The sequence below is a fragment of the Zalophus californianus genome, chromosome X (genome assembly GCF_009762305.2).
Source record: "Zalophus californianus isolate mZalCal1 chromosome X, mZalCal1.pri.v2, whole genome shotgun sequence".
NCBI classification, from domain to species: Eukaryota; Metazoa; Chordata; class Mammalia; order Carnivora; family Otariidae; genus Zalophus; species Zalophus californianus.
The window spans coordinates 111,167,143-111,183,150 of NC_045612.1; the positions used below are offsets into that span (position 1 = coordinate 111,167,143).

At 40.9% G+C, this 16,008-nt stretch overlaps 1 protein-coding gene across 1 annotated transcript in view; it reads right to left on the bottom strand.

The window, feature by feature from the left end:
- Positions 1-16,008, bottom strand: part of PHEX (phosphate regulating endopeptidase homolog X-linked) — a 215,977-nt gene that overhangs the window by 72,337 nt on the left and 127,632 nt on the right. Inside the window, 2 exon segments of the mRNA XM_027607309.2 lie at positions 3,658-3,761; positions 12,500-12,577. Coding sequence (XP_027463110.2) covers positions 3,658-3,761; positions 12,500-12,577 — 182 coding nt within the window.

The following is a 16,008-nucleotide window of genomic DNA, read 5'->3' on the forward strand; positions in this document are numbered from 1 at the left end:
AAAGAAAGAACAAGAATCATATGATCCTCTCAATAGATGCAGAAAAAGCATTTGACAAAGTACAGCATCCTTTCTTGATCAAAACTCTTCAGAGTATAGGGATAGAGGGTACATACCTCAATATCATAAAAGCCATCTACGAAAAACCTACAGCGAATATCATTCTCAATGGGGAAAAGCTGAGAGCTTTTCCCCTAAGGTCAGGAACGCGACAGGGATGTCCACTATCACCACTGCTATTCAACATAGTATTAGAAGTCCTAGCCACAGCAATCAGACAACAAAAAGAAATCAAAGGCATCCAAATCAGCAAAGAGGAAGTCAAACTCTCACTCTTTGCAGATGATATGATACTGTATGTGGAAAACCCAAAAGACTCCACCCCAAAACTGCTAGAACTCATACAGGAATTCAGTCAAGTGGCAGGCTATAAAATCAATGCAGAGAAATCAGTGGAATTCCTATACACCAACAACAAGACAGAAGAGAGACAAATCAAGGAGTCGATCCCATTCACAATTGCACCCAAAACCATAAGATACCTAGGAATAAATTTAACCAAAGAGGCAAAGGATCTGTACTCAGAAAACTATAAAATACTCAGGAAAGAAATTGAAGAAGACACAAAGAAATGGAAAAACATTCCATGCTCATGGATTGGGAGAACCAACATTGTGAAGATGTCAATGCTACCTAGAGCAATCTACACATTCAATGCAATCCCCATCAAAATACCATCCCCTTTTTTCAAAGAAATGGAACAAATAATCCTAAAATTTGTACAGAACCAGAAGAGACCCCAAATAGCCAGAGGAATATTGAAAAAGAGAAGCAAAGCTGGCGGCATCACAATTCCGGACTTCCAGCTCTATTACAAAGCTGTCATCATCAAGACAGTATGGTACTGGCACAAAAACAGACACATAGATCAATGTAACAGAATAGAGAGCCCAGAAATGGACCCTCAACTCTATGGTCAACTTATCTTTGACAAAGCAGGAAAGAATGTCCAATGGAAAAAATACAGTCTCTTCAACAAATGGTGTTGGGAAAATTGGACAGCCACATGCAGAAGAATGAAACTGGACCATTTCCTTACACCACACACAAAAATAGACTCCAAATGGTTGAAAGACCTCAACGTGAGACAGGAGTCCATCAAAATCCCAAAGGAGAACACAGGTAGCAACCTCTTCGACCTCAGCCGCAGCAACTTCTTCCTAGAAACATCGCCAAAGGCATGGGAAGCCAGGGCAAAAATGAACTATTGGGATTTCATCAAGATAAAAAGCTTTTGCACAGCAAAAGAAACAGTCCACAAAACCAAAAGACAACCGACAGAATGGGAGAAAATATTTGCAAATGACATATCAGATAAAGGGCTAGTATCCAAAATCTATAAAGAACTTATCAAACTCAACACCCAAAGAACAAATAATCCAATCAAGAAATGGACAGAAGACATGAACAGACATTTTTCCAAAGAAGACAGCCAAATGGCCAACAGGCACATGAAAAAGTGCTCAACATCGCTCGGCATCAGGGAAATCCAAATCAAAACCTCAATGAGATACCACCTCACGCCAGTCAGAATGGCTAGAATGAACAAGTCAGGGAACGACAGATGTTGGCGGGGATGTGGAGAAAGGGGAACCCTCCTACACTGCTGGTGGGAATGCAAGCTGGTGCAACCACTCTGGAAAACAGTATGGAGGTTCCTCCAACGGTTGAAAATAGAGCTACCATACAATCCAGCAATTGCACTACTGGGTATTTACCCCAAAGATACAAATGTAGGGACCCGAAGGGGTACGTGCACCCCAATGTTTATAGCAGCAATGTCCACAATAGCCAAACTCTGGAAAGAGCCAAGATGTCCATCGACAGATGAATGGATAAAGAAGAAGTGGTATATATACACAATGGAATATTATGCAGCCATCAAAAGGAATGAGATCTTGCCATTTGCAACGACGTGGATGGAACTGGAGGGTGTTATGATTAGTGAAATAAGTCAATCAGAGAAAGACATGTATCATATTACCTCACTGATATGAGGAATTCTTAATCTCAGGAACAAACTGAGTGTTACTGGAGTGGTTGGGGGTGGGAGGGATGGGGTGGCTGGGTGATAGACACTGGGGAGGGTATGTGCTACAGTGAGCGCTGTGAATTGTGCAAGACTGTTGAATCACAGATCTGTACTTCTGAAACAAATAACGCAACATATTTTAAGAAAAGAGAAAAAGAAGATAATAGCAGGAGAGGAAGAATGAAGGGGAGTAAGTCAGAGGGGGAGATGAACCATGAGAGATGATGGACTCTGAAAAACAAACTGAGGGTTCTAGAGGGAAGGAGGGTAGGGGGATGGGTTAGCCTGGTGATGGGTATTAAAGAGGGCACATTCTGCATGGAGCACTGGGTGTTATGCACAAACAATGAATCATGGAACACTACATCAAGAACAAATGATGTAATATATGGTGATTAACATAACAATAAAAAATTTAGAAAAAAAAGGAAGGAAATCACAACACAGAAACAGAAACTAAAAAACAACCAAATGGAAATTCTGAAATTGCAAAGTACAATAACCACAATGAAAAATTCGTTACATGGGTCAAAAGCAAATTTGACAATGCAGAAGAAACAATCAATGAATTTGAAGACAGAGCAATAGAAATTATCCAATCTGGAGAACAGGGAAGAAAGCAGTGGAGAAGCAGGCCCCAGCAGACAGTGTCAGAAGTACAAGCAGGCAGAACAAACAGTAATCTAAACCTCACACGTAACACTGTGTCAAGTATACTGTCAAGTAATCAAGTTTTTTAAAAAGTAACGTAAACCTGAGCTGAAGGATTTCTCAACTCTAAGCCTCTTATTCATTTGCTAAATGGGGATGGTCCTATTTATTAATAGTACCTACGCCTCAAAGAAATGACGAGAGGATAAAATTAGTTAGAACAGGTAAAGCACTCCCTAGCACACTGTGAACATAATAATTGTGGGCTGCAATCAGTATCATCATCATACACATTTTGCTAGGGAAGGAAATCATGGCTGGCCCTGGCCCAGAAAGTTCCTCGGGAAACTTTCCTACCTAGAGGGACATTCCCTACGGGCAGCGGGGAAGAAGGAGAATAAATCCTAACTGCTACTGGAGAAAAATAATACAGCTATCAGTTCTTTGACATTTATTACTTTGACAAAATCTTCTAGTTACTTCATAATTATACAATTACTTCTACATTTGTAACTATACTTGATTTTTTAAGCATTTGTTCTTTTTTAAGATCTTCAAAAGTTTCCACCTGAGTGTGAAATTCTAGGGAAACTTGTTTTCTATGTACATAGATTCATAACTACATCTAGAAGTAACTTGAACTTTTGTATCCTAATAAGCCCTCTTGCAACGTTTCGGGGCTAGGAGTGGGGCAGCCATCATCAGAATGAAGATGTGATTCATATAATATCAGAAATAAGAGTTATCGAAACCTAATACAGGTTTTGCCAAACCAAGGTAACTGGCCAGCCGGCTACGCTGACCAGAGGGGAATGACCAAGTTTGACCTGAGGAGACTTCACTTCCCATCAGCATATTTATTTCTTTTCCTTTTGGGTTTTGTTTTGTTTGTTTTGGTTTTGGTTTTTACTCACTCTGTTTTTGGAACCGCTTTTCGCAGCCAGAAGAAATCAGACTGTGCTAAGTACTTGCGGGTCTGCAGGACATTGCCAAAGTAGTCGAATTCTGAAAACTTGATCTAAATAAAACAAACCACAACCATCATTGTTCCAAGTGCAGATAAAAGAGGGCCCTGAAAAAAGTCTTCAGCACACAAATGAGCAACCAATGGAGAAGCTACACTCCTCAGGACACCTCTCAGCCATCACCAGTTAACCCAGTATCCACAGAGCCATGAAATTTAATCTCCGTGATTTTTCTTTTAAAAGAAAAAGCCCCCAAATCGATATGATTATTTCTGGATCACGGTAAAAAACAAGAGATGCTGCAGTAATTTATGATGCATTTCATTCACTTTGTAATTGAAAAATCTACTTTAAACTTTATAGGACATATCCTCTTAGGTTTGAAATTTCCTGGCTCACATGAGTCCTTGATCTTTTCTAAAATGTGTCGTCTATTTATTTGTCACATAGGTTCTCCTAATAACATTCAGTTTAGTCAGCTAAAACCTCATTTAGCTTATAGATGATGATTTAGTCAAATGTTAAAATCCAATTTACTGTAATCAGCATTTGTTCATGAAGGGAAAACAATGAAAGTGATTCAGAGACTTATTTTCCCCGCTCAGCACAATGGAGTCACTAGAATCATTTCATTATTAACAGAATTTGTCTATTACCACTCAAAAAATTCTCTGGTCTCTAAAAATTAATGGAATTACAGAGGCGAATCGTAGATTACAGCTTGCATAGAAAAACAGGAAGTTGATGCGTCACAACAATTTGTGTATTAAAATAGGGAAACAGACATAAATGATTCCTGAGTTCCTTTTCTTTTTTTGGAAGGAGAATGGCAAATGGTTTGAATTCTCTAGGCATTCTATCTACAAAACTAGCCGTACTTAACCTAAATATTGCAAACAATATCTGTGTAACAGTAAAAGCAATGGGATGAAGTGATGGCTAATTCTTTGGTTTGAAAATATACTACTGGGGTGCCTGGGTGGCTCAGTCATTAAGCGTCTGCCTCGGGCTCAGGTCATGATCTCAGGGTCCTGGGATTGGTCCTGCATCGGGCTCTCTGCTCAGCGGGGAGTCTGCTTCTCCCTCTCACTCTCCCTCTGTGCTCTCAAATAAATAAATAAAAATCTTTAAAAATATATACTACCGTGGCAAATAAAATAAGAAAAATACATGTTTGAATAAGCAAATAACCAAGAGGAATCAAAATCTTACTACCTGTAATTTTTTTGTAAAGTTAAACCATACTCTTTTAAAAGCAAAATTTAAAATATAGCAAATGCATGTATGTGAAACCCACAGGTCTTACATTATAAATATGAATACACACATACAACTTGATGGCTATAGATTTGACAGTCATCTACATCTGGCTCATGTTTAGCTCTTCCCTAACGTATGATTGATACTCATTATAAAAATATCTATGGAGTAACTTTTGTTAATAATTCATCTTGATGTTTCCAGGGGATCAGGCCAAAATATAAAGGAAGGAGGAAAAATAACTAAAGGCACAGGGAGAAAAGCAGGAATGCAAGTATCAATTCCTGGCATCTTTGGTGTTCTACCTGACCAACCAGTTATAAAGATCTGACTTTAAGTTGCCCCTCCTTCAAGCCTCTTAGAGAGGTGGCTGATAAACAAATTGTGGTATAGTTCCATAATGGAAAATAATACAGCAGATTAAAAGAATGGTATGTACACATGAACATGAAATAATCTCAAAAGCAATGCTGAGTGAATAAGGCAAATTTTATGTATGAGCGAATTTAAAGTTTTAAATCATGTAAAATGATACTGTATGTTGTTTATGGATACATACCTATATAGCAAAAGCATAAAGAAATACATGGGAATAATAAACACTGAATTCCAGATAGTATTTATATCTAGGGAAGGAGGTAGGCAGGAAGAAAAAACATTATTAGGTCAAGGTGGATTACAAAAAGAATTTCCAGTTTATCCTACTCATTTCAAATGCGTATGTGCATTATAAAGCTAATACAGCAATGTTTAACATTTGTTAAAGCTAGAGGTGTTCAAAATAGGACTTTATATATTTTCCAGTGTTTGAGATGCTTCAAAATAAAATCCTACAATTGATTGTATTTAAAAATAGAAGTTTATACTCAACCTCAGAAGAAAGAGGGTAAGCTCCTTGTTTTAGCAAGCAGCCTTAACTAACATCCTAATGCATTCCTGGGTCATATAGTTAAAAGATGTGTCCACTGTTCAACCTTTAGCCTTTTTTTAGCTTTTGTTCCCAAGACAGCTCTGACAGAACCTTTAGAATATGAGTGTAACTGATGAAAAATTCAGATACGCTTTTGGGTTCACAACACTTTCTGGGACATTCTCTCAAGGGAATTCCCTTCAAAAACATTAACTTTTCTTTTTGGTAATATCAGTGGGGTCAGTTGTTGCTTTTGGAAGAGTCTGCTAATTGTGATACTTCCCTGTTCCATTTGGAAAAAAAAACTTGATATTCAGGTTGTTTTATAGACATTAAATGGAAAACCATCCAAAAATTTCCTTAAAAAGAAAAGTTCCGAGTAAAAAAAAAAAAAATACTTTAAATAAGATCCTATCATTGCCATAAAAATAATCATGGGGAGCAAAACTAAGAGCAAGTAATGACAATTTGCCAATGGCTTATCTCTATTTCGAAGGACAATTTTAAGATTGTTTTAATTATTACACAGAATATTTGCTATTTCTTAGCCTAATTTAATAGATCTATTCCATTTACTTAATGGAAATCATAGGTAACAGGGGACAAAATTTTACCTTTTCCTGTGACATGGGTTAAGTGTTCGGGGGTAGGGAAGGGCCAGCCCCTGTTATTCCCAAATGATAGATGAGGAAAAGAGCTGAAGAGATTATGGAACTTGGCAAAGCCATACAGTTCAAATCATGAGGCTCCTAACTTCAATGTTCCTTTCATTGGTCCTAATAAGAAAAACGGTGAATGGACAGAAACAGTACAGGGAAAGAGGAATCAAAGGTAAGAATTTGGGAGGAGAAGCAGTGATTAAATAAGCGATGGTAGTTTACTTAACATCGTATAGCTGTTAAAATAATGCTAATTAGGCTAGGGAAGTCAAGGCCAAAACAACAGGTTAATGGTAAAGGTCAATATACAAAATTATATACAGCATTAATTTCAGCAATACCAAAATTGAAAGACAAGATAACATGGTGAAACAGAAGTATGTATTATTATGTTCCAGTACCAATATTATGGGGGCTTTTTCATGCCTTTTCTCTATTTCCCAAATTTTCCACCATGTGATAATACTTTGATAAGTGCAAATATTTCAACAGGCCCTTGTTTTTCCTTTGAAGGAAAAACAACGATGAAACCCAGCTACCACTGGGAAAGTTCCATTTGTGGAGATAGCAATGAGAACAAATGTACATGAGTAGTTGAAAACCACCTGTAATCTTCAAAAAACAAAATGTTTAAACTGTGCAAGGGACAATAATTGGCTCGAAAGCCTCTTGTCCTATCCATTACTGGTGAAAATGTAGGTCAAGCTGATAATGACTTTCAATCACTTACATCTCCTGACTTTTCAATTGGGTGATCTTTGGGAAACTCATTGGGGCTCTCGTGTCATGTCCTAGGAATAGCCGTCCAGATCCTAAAATTCAGGGGAATCTGAATTTCTCTTCCTGGAAATCCTATCCAGCATACCATGCATCAAGTGTCACAGACTAAAGGTATAAAGGGATAAAGCTGTTACCACCCCTCAAAGCTGAGGAACGGAACAAGGAAATGTGTTCAGCTTCTCCGTAGGGTAAGTACATGTTGATAAAACACTACATGAGCCAATAGGACAAAGAGATTCTAGAACACTTAAGTTAAATCCATTTAAAGATGTTCAGAGATATATCTGAGTATCTGTAAGAAAGATTTTATGTTAGGCACTCATAGAATTTTCTAAAAACAAAACGGAATTCAGATTTTATAATTATGTTTTCCCTTATTTATAGCAAATACGTAGGACTGCTACATTTAGACAGCTTTGTCCATAAGTATTCTGTGTGTGTACATATATACATACCTGGATAGAGACAATGTTCAAACTGTTTAACAACTTACATATATGGTACACTGTGAATGATGCAGTTCCCACAAGCAGCCACTTAAGGGTGACTCTGAGGAGCGCCAGCTGGCACACCACCAAGGAACCAGATGCCCTGTAGCCACCACTGGGGGTGAGGGGACAATTTGGTCTGCTCTTGCAAAGGGAACACTCAAGATGGAGGCCAGCGTGCGGGAGTTATGGAAGACTAGCTGGAAGGCTGGTAGGTACAAGGGCACTCCCCTCCAGTGCCCACTTTTGGCTCTTCTGGGCCATGGTGGCCAGAGATAACTTGGTTGAACTTAGGACAGTGTTTTATTTTGTTTCTTTACCTATCGTACAGAATTACTTCAATATTTTAGCAACCTGTTTTTCTGGAACATGTCACCTAAACATCACCTCACTCTTGCACAGTGGCAGTACCACTCTCTGTCACTGATACACACACACACACACGCCCATTCCACTGGCTAGAGCAGACCAAGATCCACTCCAGAGAATATTATGCAGGTTCACACATCTGTATATCTCTATTTGCATATTGATGTGTTTATCACTCACCAGAAACATTGATCTTCTCTGAAAAAGTACCCAGATCCAATTCTCCTAAGTAAATAGAGGCCAGCTGGGACTCTGACTTCAGCCCTTACTCCAATTCTCCACTGGTTTTCACAAGAATGAGTGAAATACCGAGTGGGGCCAATTACTTACCTACTGTCTCTCAGCTACATGCCCACCCTTCTACTCTGTTCTAGAACAATGGGGCAGGAAATCTGAAAACTTTATTTCCCAGGCCCGAGTGCCAGTTGGCTTCCTGCCAACAGGAGGCACTGGGTGAAATCAGCAGGTGGCAGGAAGGGAAAGGATGCTGTGTTTGTTCTCTCTCCTCTTTCTTCTGACAATGATGCTGTAAGAATCTTCAGCCCCTCTTCCTATTAAATCTCCTCTCTTTGAAATACCTACTGTGGTTCTGGCTTTCCTGACTAATACAGCAACCTTTCCACAACTGGCATCAACTTGCTCTTGAGTCTATCTTCATGAAGGATCCATGAAGGCATACTCTGTAAGGCTAATTTGAAAATGGACCGACGCCTATGTGTTTAAAGCTAACCAGTAGGTTCTCCCCGCATGCTACCAGGGGTTCACACAAAGGGCATCTCCTCTCTTCCTGCTCTTTTCAAAGACTAAAGTAAGACTGTTGTTCAGAAATACTTGGCTGGGCATCTCGGTTTACCTAGTCAATCTCAGAGGGGGGAAATTTTTTTTTCTCGAATTTTTTTTTAAGATTTTTTATTTATTTATTCATGACAGACAGAAAGAGAGAGAGAGGCAGAGGGAGAAGCAGGCTCCCCGCTGAGCAGGGAGCCTGATGCAGGACTCGATTCCAGGACCCCGGGATCACGACCTGAGCTGAAGGCAGACGCTTAACCATCTTGAGCCACCCAGGCGCCCTTTTCTCGAATTCTTTACATTTGCCTCGAAGTTCTTTTCCATTTGCTCTTATCTCCACATAAGCCCAGCTTCAGTCTTCAGCCTTTCTCCTTGACCTTCATCTGATCCGTTACCTAATCTCTATCCTCTTTCCTTTGCGTTTCTGCCTGATGAAGCATATCTTTGCTTGCGTCAAAGAAAGTAAGCTGTTTTTCATTTCTAACAGCCTCTCAAGCTCAGAGCTTGTATTACCAGAAATTTCTCACAGACCCTATAGTAGTCCTTATCTACGTGTTTCTCAAAACTGAAAACACAGCCGTATTGTATACCGGTAATACTCTAGTCCTACTGCTATTCACCGTGGCGACACCATTACTGTCTATCACATCAAGCATCCTTTCCCTATATTCAGGTTGGGTTTTATTCATTTTTTTCCTATCCATTTCTGAACACAAATGTATTTTGATTTCAGTATTTGGATTTTTTTCACCGTCTCTTTTTTTAAAGAGACTGTTAGAAACTCTTTGGTGCATCTGGGTCTACTCTGGCTATGAGTCATACAAAAGCTGTTTCTTGACAAAAGTGCTTAAAAATCTTGGTGTGTAATGGCTTCAGTTCAGACCCTGGAGAAACAAGGAAACCCACCTAATACTGCAGCCTGTCTGGCATCTGGTTTCTCTTCACAAAAGATACTGCATTCAGCGAGTACTCACATTTTTGGGTACTTGCTTTAGACAAGAGCAGACTGTCAACAAAACCTGATCAGTTGAATATTGTGAGTGAGCCCTGAAAGCTATCTTATTTGATTAAAGCTTGAGACTGTTCCATCTGCGTAGCCTTTTAAATCAATTTGAGGCACCTGGATCGTGCATAGGTCAATTCATAATGACTTTTCCACACCAAAATAATCTCTTACGTACAAATTGAAGATGCCATAACTAACACTTAGATTGTGCTTACTGCGTGCCTGGGTCCGTTTTAAATATGCTAAATATGTTAACTTATCTGATCTCCACAGCAGCCCTGTAAGGGAGGGGTTATTATTCTCAACTCCATTCTAATATGAGGAATCTGAGGCACAGAGACACTATATAATCTACCCTAGGTCACATGGCTAGTAAATGGCAGACTAGGGATATAACTCCAGGCACCTTGATTCCAGGCCCTGTGCCCATAACCACTACACCAAAATACCTCTCACACCTTTTCTCATCTGCATCCTTGACTTGGAATAATTGCCCAGCTCATCCAGGCTCTCCTTCTAAGGCATTTTGTGCCCCAGTGATGCTCTTCTCAGCAGCGATGGTTCTCATACTGATCCACAAAGTAACAGCTAGCACTTATAAGGAACCTACTTATGTGCCAGAACATTATGTTAGGTGCTTTCACATTTATATACTCTTATTTAATCTGCCCAACAATACCAAGTCTTGGTTATTATTATTTCCAGTACCGAGTGTTGAAGAAGGTCGTCAAAGACTTGACTACAACTTGACCTGTGAGCTGGGCCTGGGCAGTCCGAGGCTCCCCACGCCCTATACCCAGGAATGTGGGTTCTGCTTACCTTTCCCGCTCCCAGGGGCTGCTCCGAGGACACAGCCTGGAGATAGGGATGTGGTGTGGGGAACACCTGCACAGTATACATGACTGAACCTAGTTATGGCCTCTATATAAACTTTTAAAATCTGGCCAGCAGGTGCGGGGATCCACTCGTCTTGCTGCCCTTGTGTGTAAGCTCCCTTGGCTTATGAAACCTACCACCTACCAACCTGGAGGGGCCTGCCTCCTTCTTCAGTCTCTCCCAGCCTTCTAAGTACCAGGGCCAGTTTCAGATTACCCCCAGGAAGCTCCTGAGGAGCTTGTAAACCAATACCCAACAACCAAACGGAAGCTAACTGAACCTGCACAAGATCAAACGACTAGTAAGTGGAAAAGGCAGAAGCGCTCCAAGGTCTGTGCTCTTAACCACTTGACAATATGACCTCCCTCTTTTCTTCTCCCCTCCCAACCAGCTTTGGGAAAGCAGCTCCCACCAATTCTTTAAACCCACCAGTCTTCCTCTGGGGCAGGTGCCTGAGAAGGACCTTGCAGAACCCCTGCTCTGATTATAGGCAGAGCTTTCTGGGCCTGGATTTCAGTCCTGGCTCTGACACTATGTAGGACACTGAGGAAATCACTTAACATCTTTGAGTCTCTACGTCCTTTTCTGCAAAATGGGGATAAACGCCATCTACTTCACAGGCTTACTCTGGAGGTTACAATATAATGTACATATGTATCAAGTGCATCAGTATTTTTAATTATCATAATAATACTGAGATTTTTCCGCAACAAAACAATGTACAAGATGGGTTGAAGCATATTATTCTCCTGCAGAGCAGCCAGAGAAATACTTTGGAAGGCCATATCTTGGGACCAGTGGAGAAACTTTATAACGAAAGCGTTCTCTCACTTTTGAATAATCCTATAAAATTCTGATGTTCATCTACAAATCTAGGACTGCTTTTACTTATGTGACTTGTCAAACCACAATCTCAGGAAAGACCTACATCTCAGAGCCTTACTTACTACACTCTAGAAAACTACTTTTTCAAGAAAACGTAGTGAATGGTAAAAACAGGGGCTTTTGTGAGGAAGAAAAGTTCTTTATCACAACGTAGGAAAGGAAGTAACAGTGGTTATGATTAGAAAGGCCTGTAATGAATGTATCTACTGGAAAATGCATGTCCCAAAATATCAGAATACAAAAGAGTTATTACTATTCCTCCATCAGTAACTTACTGCAAATATACAGTCCAACTCATAGTAAATTATAGAGTCATATGTATGTGCACTTAATCTGCCAAAACACTCATAAAGTTTAATGAAGTTAACTCCCAACCGGCAGATTTATTACTAGTCATTTAGTATGAATGAAGCACATAAAGAATGTTTAACAAACATCATGTGTTTTTCATTAGAACATGGCCACTAATTGTAAAATACTCAATTTGCTTAATTCTTTCCCTTATGATCAAATCAGACCGAATCCAGGTCCATGTGCTTTATGGTACCCACTCAGCTATGCATTCTTTCTGAGACTTCCTTTATTTTGAATCTGCTCTAAATCTTGTGATACGCCTGGCATATTGAGGTTCCTATCTAGCCAAGGGATGAATCAAAAGTTGGTGCCTTCTGGCACTACTCGGTTTAAGTGCTTGGACTTGGGTTAGTTGAAAGGCATGAGGCCAGTAAAAGTTGCCAAAAAACAAAAATACAGTATATTTAGCACTTACTGCCTTGAGGTCTTCATTAACATAAGTATCATTCATTATAAACTCAGGATAGCCAACTTTTGCCAAAACAGCTCTCGCCTATAAAAAGGAAAGAGAAAAACGAGGTCAGAGTTTCAGCACTTAAACCATTAATAATCACACAATGTAGGACGCAATGTTCATCTGAAAACTCTTTTTATTGAGTGCCTAGTAAATGCAACCTACTGTGAAATGCAAAAAAAAAAAATTAATTTAGTCCCTGCCCTCAATATATTAACAATATAGTGAATGCACAAACAAATATAGTAAAGATAAACAAAATAAAGGTTTCAAGACAATATTGTTATCAAATTCCAGAGCAGAGACTAATGCCTCATGAAGAAAATGCTTAACGTAGGTGACCAAACCAAGTCTTCGAGAATGGGTGGGATTTCAAAATGCAGAGGTGAGAGGAAGGGCATTGCAGGAGAGCACAAGGACAAAGACAGGGAGCCAGAAAGGAAGGACATCACACAGAGAGGAGCAGCACTAGGAGGGGAGAGCAGTAGACAATCCGTAGGAAAACTGGTTTGGGCCAGTTCACAGGGATTCCTAAATGCCATGCGAAGAGTCTGTATTTTCTTTCACAGATAGGAGAGAACAAAATGTTTTTAGCAGGAGTAAAATGAGATGAGTCACCCTTCAGCAAGATTATCACGCAACACTGAGAGTGATGGCCGGAATGCTAGAAAGATTGGAAGTAGGGGGTCCAGACTAACTTAAGATGTGCTATAACTATCCTTTTGATAGACGGACTACTGACTCCCTGTGTTCTGTAGCATAAAGGGAATGGATGAAGGAAAAGTCACCTTAGGCACATACAAGGAGCTTGCACAGCAGGGACTGGCCAACTATGGCCCCTGGGCCAAATCTACTGTCCCCTCTCTTCCGCACACCACCTCCGGCTCTACAAACTTGTGCTGGAATACAGCCAAGACCACTCACTGACACGTAATCTGTGGCTGCTTGTGCACTACAAGGGGAGAGTTGAGTCGCTGGAACAGAAACCCTGTGGCCCACAAAACCTCCAACATTTACTACCCGGCCCTTTAGAGGAAAGATTTGCCAACTCTTGCTCCAGAGAAACTTTACAGTTCCATGTGAAAGTGTGTCTCTTTCCTCTCCCCAGATTCTGGGTTTCATAAAAACAAAAGAGGGGCTTACTCAAAGAGTAAGTACACGGTAAGGAGGATCTGCCCAGATCCCCCTGGGATCCCTAGCAATGCTTCTGTACAGCCTTCCCCAGCATCTAATGTTCTTTTTCTTTTCTAATGGCCAGCACTTCAGACACTTAGAAGGCCTGCCCTGGGGCTACTGGAGCCCCTTGCCTGCGTGAAACAGTTCCTGGGAGTTTCTCTACCTTCGGATCCCATCCCCACCCCAACCTACCCCAGGAGCCGTCAGCCAATGAGCGACTGTAGCAGGAGTCCAGAAGCTCTGCTCCTTTGCCTCCATTTAGGACAAACTGTGAGGTCTAATTTGCACTCCAGAAGTCCTCTGAATGATCAGACTGTCTGAGACTTCCCCTGAAGTCACACCCTTGCCTGTCCCTTACCCTTCCCTGGCTGGCCTCCCCCATACCCTTGCTGCTCTCTCTTGGGAACACTTGCTAAATAAATCCTAAATCACCTGCACATGCATCTTCATCTCCAGCTTTGCCTCCAGAAGACCCCACATAAGAGACCAGGCAACCCCAAACATGTTGGTTTTATTCCAGCACAGCAAAACCAGGGACCCCTGCACACACTGCTCTTGCAACGAGTTCTTTCCTTCAGTCCCTTTCAATTTTCCTCACCCAACAAATAAATGGAATAAGATAGTGCATTTCCTTATCTTCCTTGAGATAATTCAAATATTAAATATCAGCAGAAACCTGAAACTCAAGACTCAGAGAGGATTTTACAAGTGCCATAGGACACAGTCATAATGGGTTTTGCTGTTCCAGACTCAAATATAGCACAGACCAAATTCTACCTTCAAAACCCTGTGAGTTACACTCAAAGCCTGATGTGACCTAGATAGCAGATAATAACTAGCAGTTATGACTCTCCCTCAACACCAAACAATACCTATGTCTATAAGTTACCTTGTTTCAAGACCACTGTATCATTTCCCTCACTGTACTTAATTCCTCAGTGTATTTTATGAGCTCATCACAAGTCACACGTATAACATAGAGCAAATCAAGAGCTCCCAATAGTTACCCCCCAAAATGAAGAAATGTATAAGCTGAGTCATCCACAATTGTTTTTCCAAACACTGGTCTTTCTGGAGCATGCTGATGAATTATTCATTGTTTTTCAAACCTCACGTTCTGGGACCCCTACGGCACGATGGAGCTTCACAGAATATATTACCATCTACACTGTACATGCGGGTCACTGAATCCTCTTTATTATTTATTTAGCAATACCTTGACTTGAACAGAGTCATCAGAGAGATACAAAGAATCCCTAAATTCATCTCCCAAGGACACATAGAGAGAATAAGGTAATAATACTAGTAGCAACATTGCCAACCTCGGGACACCGTGCTCTTCTTCCCCAAATGTACGCCTCCATTCAAACTCAGACTCAAATGTCCTTCTGTCAGTCTGTTGTCAATTCCACGTCAGCCCACCCCACGCCACTCTATTTTCTTCCCTGAGAAGCTTCAGAATCCCATCTCCAGAAATCCTATGGGGCATGGCTCCAGGTCAGCATCTGCCAGTGAGAAGCACTCAGAGGAGACTGGAAAGGTAGACGAGGAGACACCATTTCTTCACTTGCCATTGGCAGCTATGGGCAGACACAGAGGCACTTGCAGACAGCAGAAAGAGCACTCTGCCCGCGGCCTCCAGGCAGTCTCCTGAGGAGACCCCTTCTGTGTGTGGGCAGTACTTCACTGGGAGATGGGGCCCTTCACTCACCGGCCCTCCCAAAGATTGCATAAGCCCCCAGTTGCCCGTATTAAACAGCTTCCTGCTTGATATACTTAGACGGACACTCACTTTCCTGCATGAAGGTTGATACACCCTTTAAGGCAAAGAGTGATCACGTCACTTTTTAACTTCTCATGAACGAGATGAATGAAGCACCAACAATCTGATGGCTTGCTGAAAGGTTAAAGTATTGGTGAGAGAGGTCTGCAATCAATTATCGCCTGGGTTGGTTACATGGACAAGAAGGAAAGGCAAGTCCCAGGGCAAATACTGAGAGAAGAGCGGTATAAAGAGAAGGGACCGTATATCATGTTCTGCAAACAGTACTTCCTAGGCTGCTTGTGGCTGATCAGAAACGCCAGAGTTTTCTGTAACCACTGCATGCATTTCCATCCCTTACACAAACTTCTGGAAGGGGACTGCACATGACAGCCAAACCTCCTTCCTCAAGGGAAGAGGCGTGAGCCACTGCTGATCTTCACTACCTCTGTGACCTTGGGCAAAGTACTTACTTTTCTGAAGCAAATACTGCCTACTGTCTACCCAATATCCACTGTCCTTTCCTTCTCTT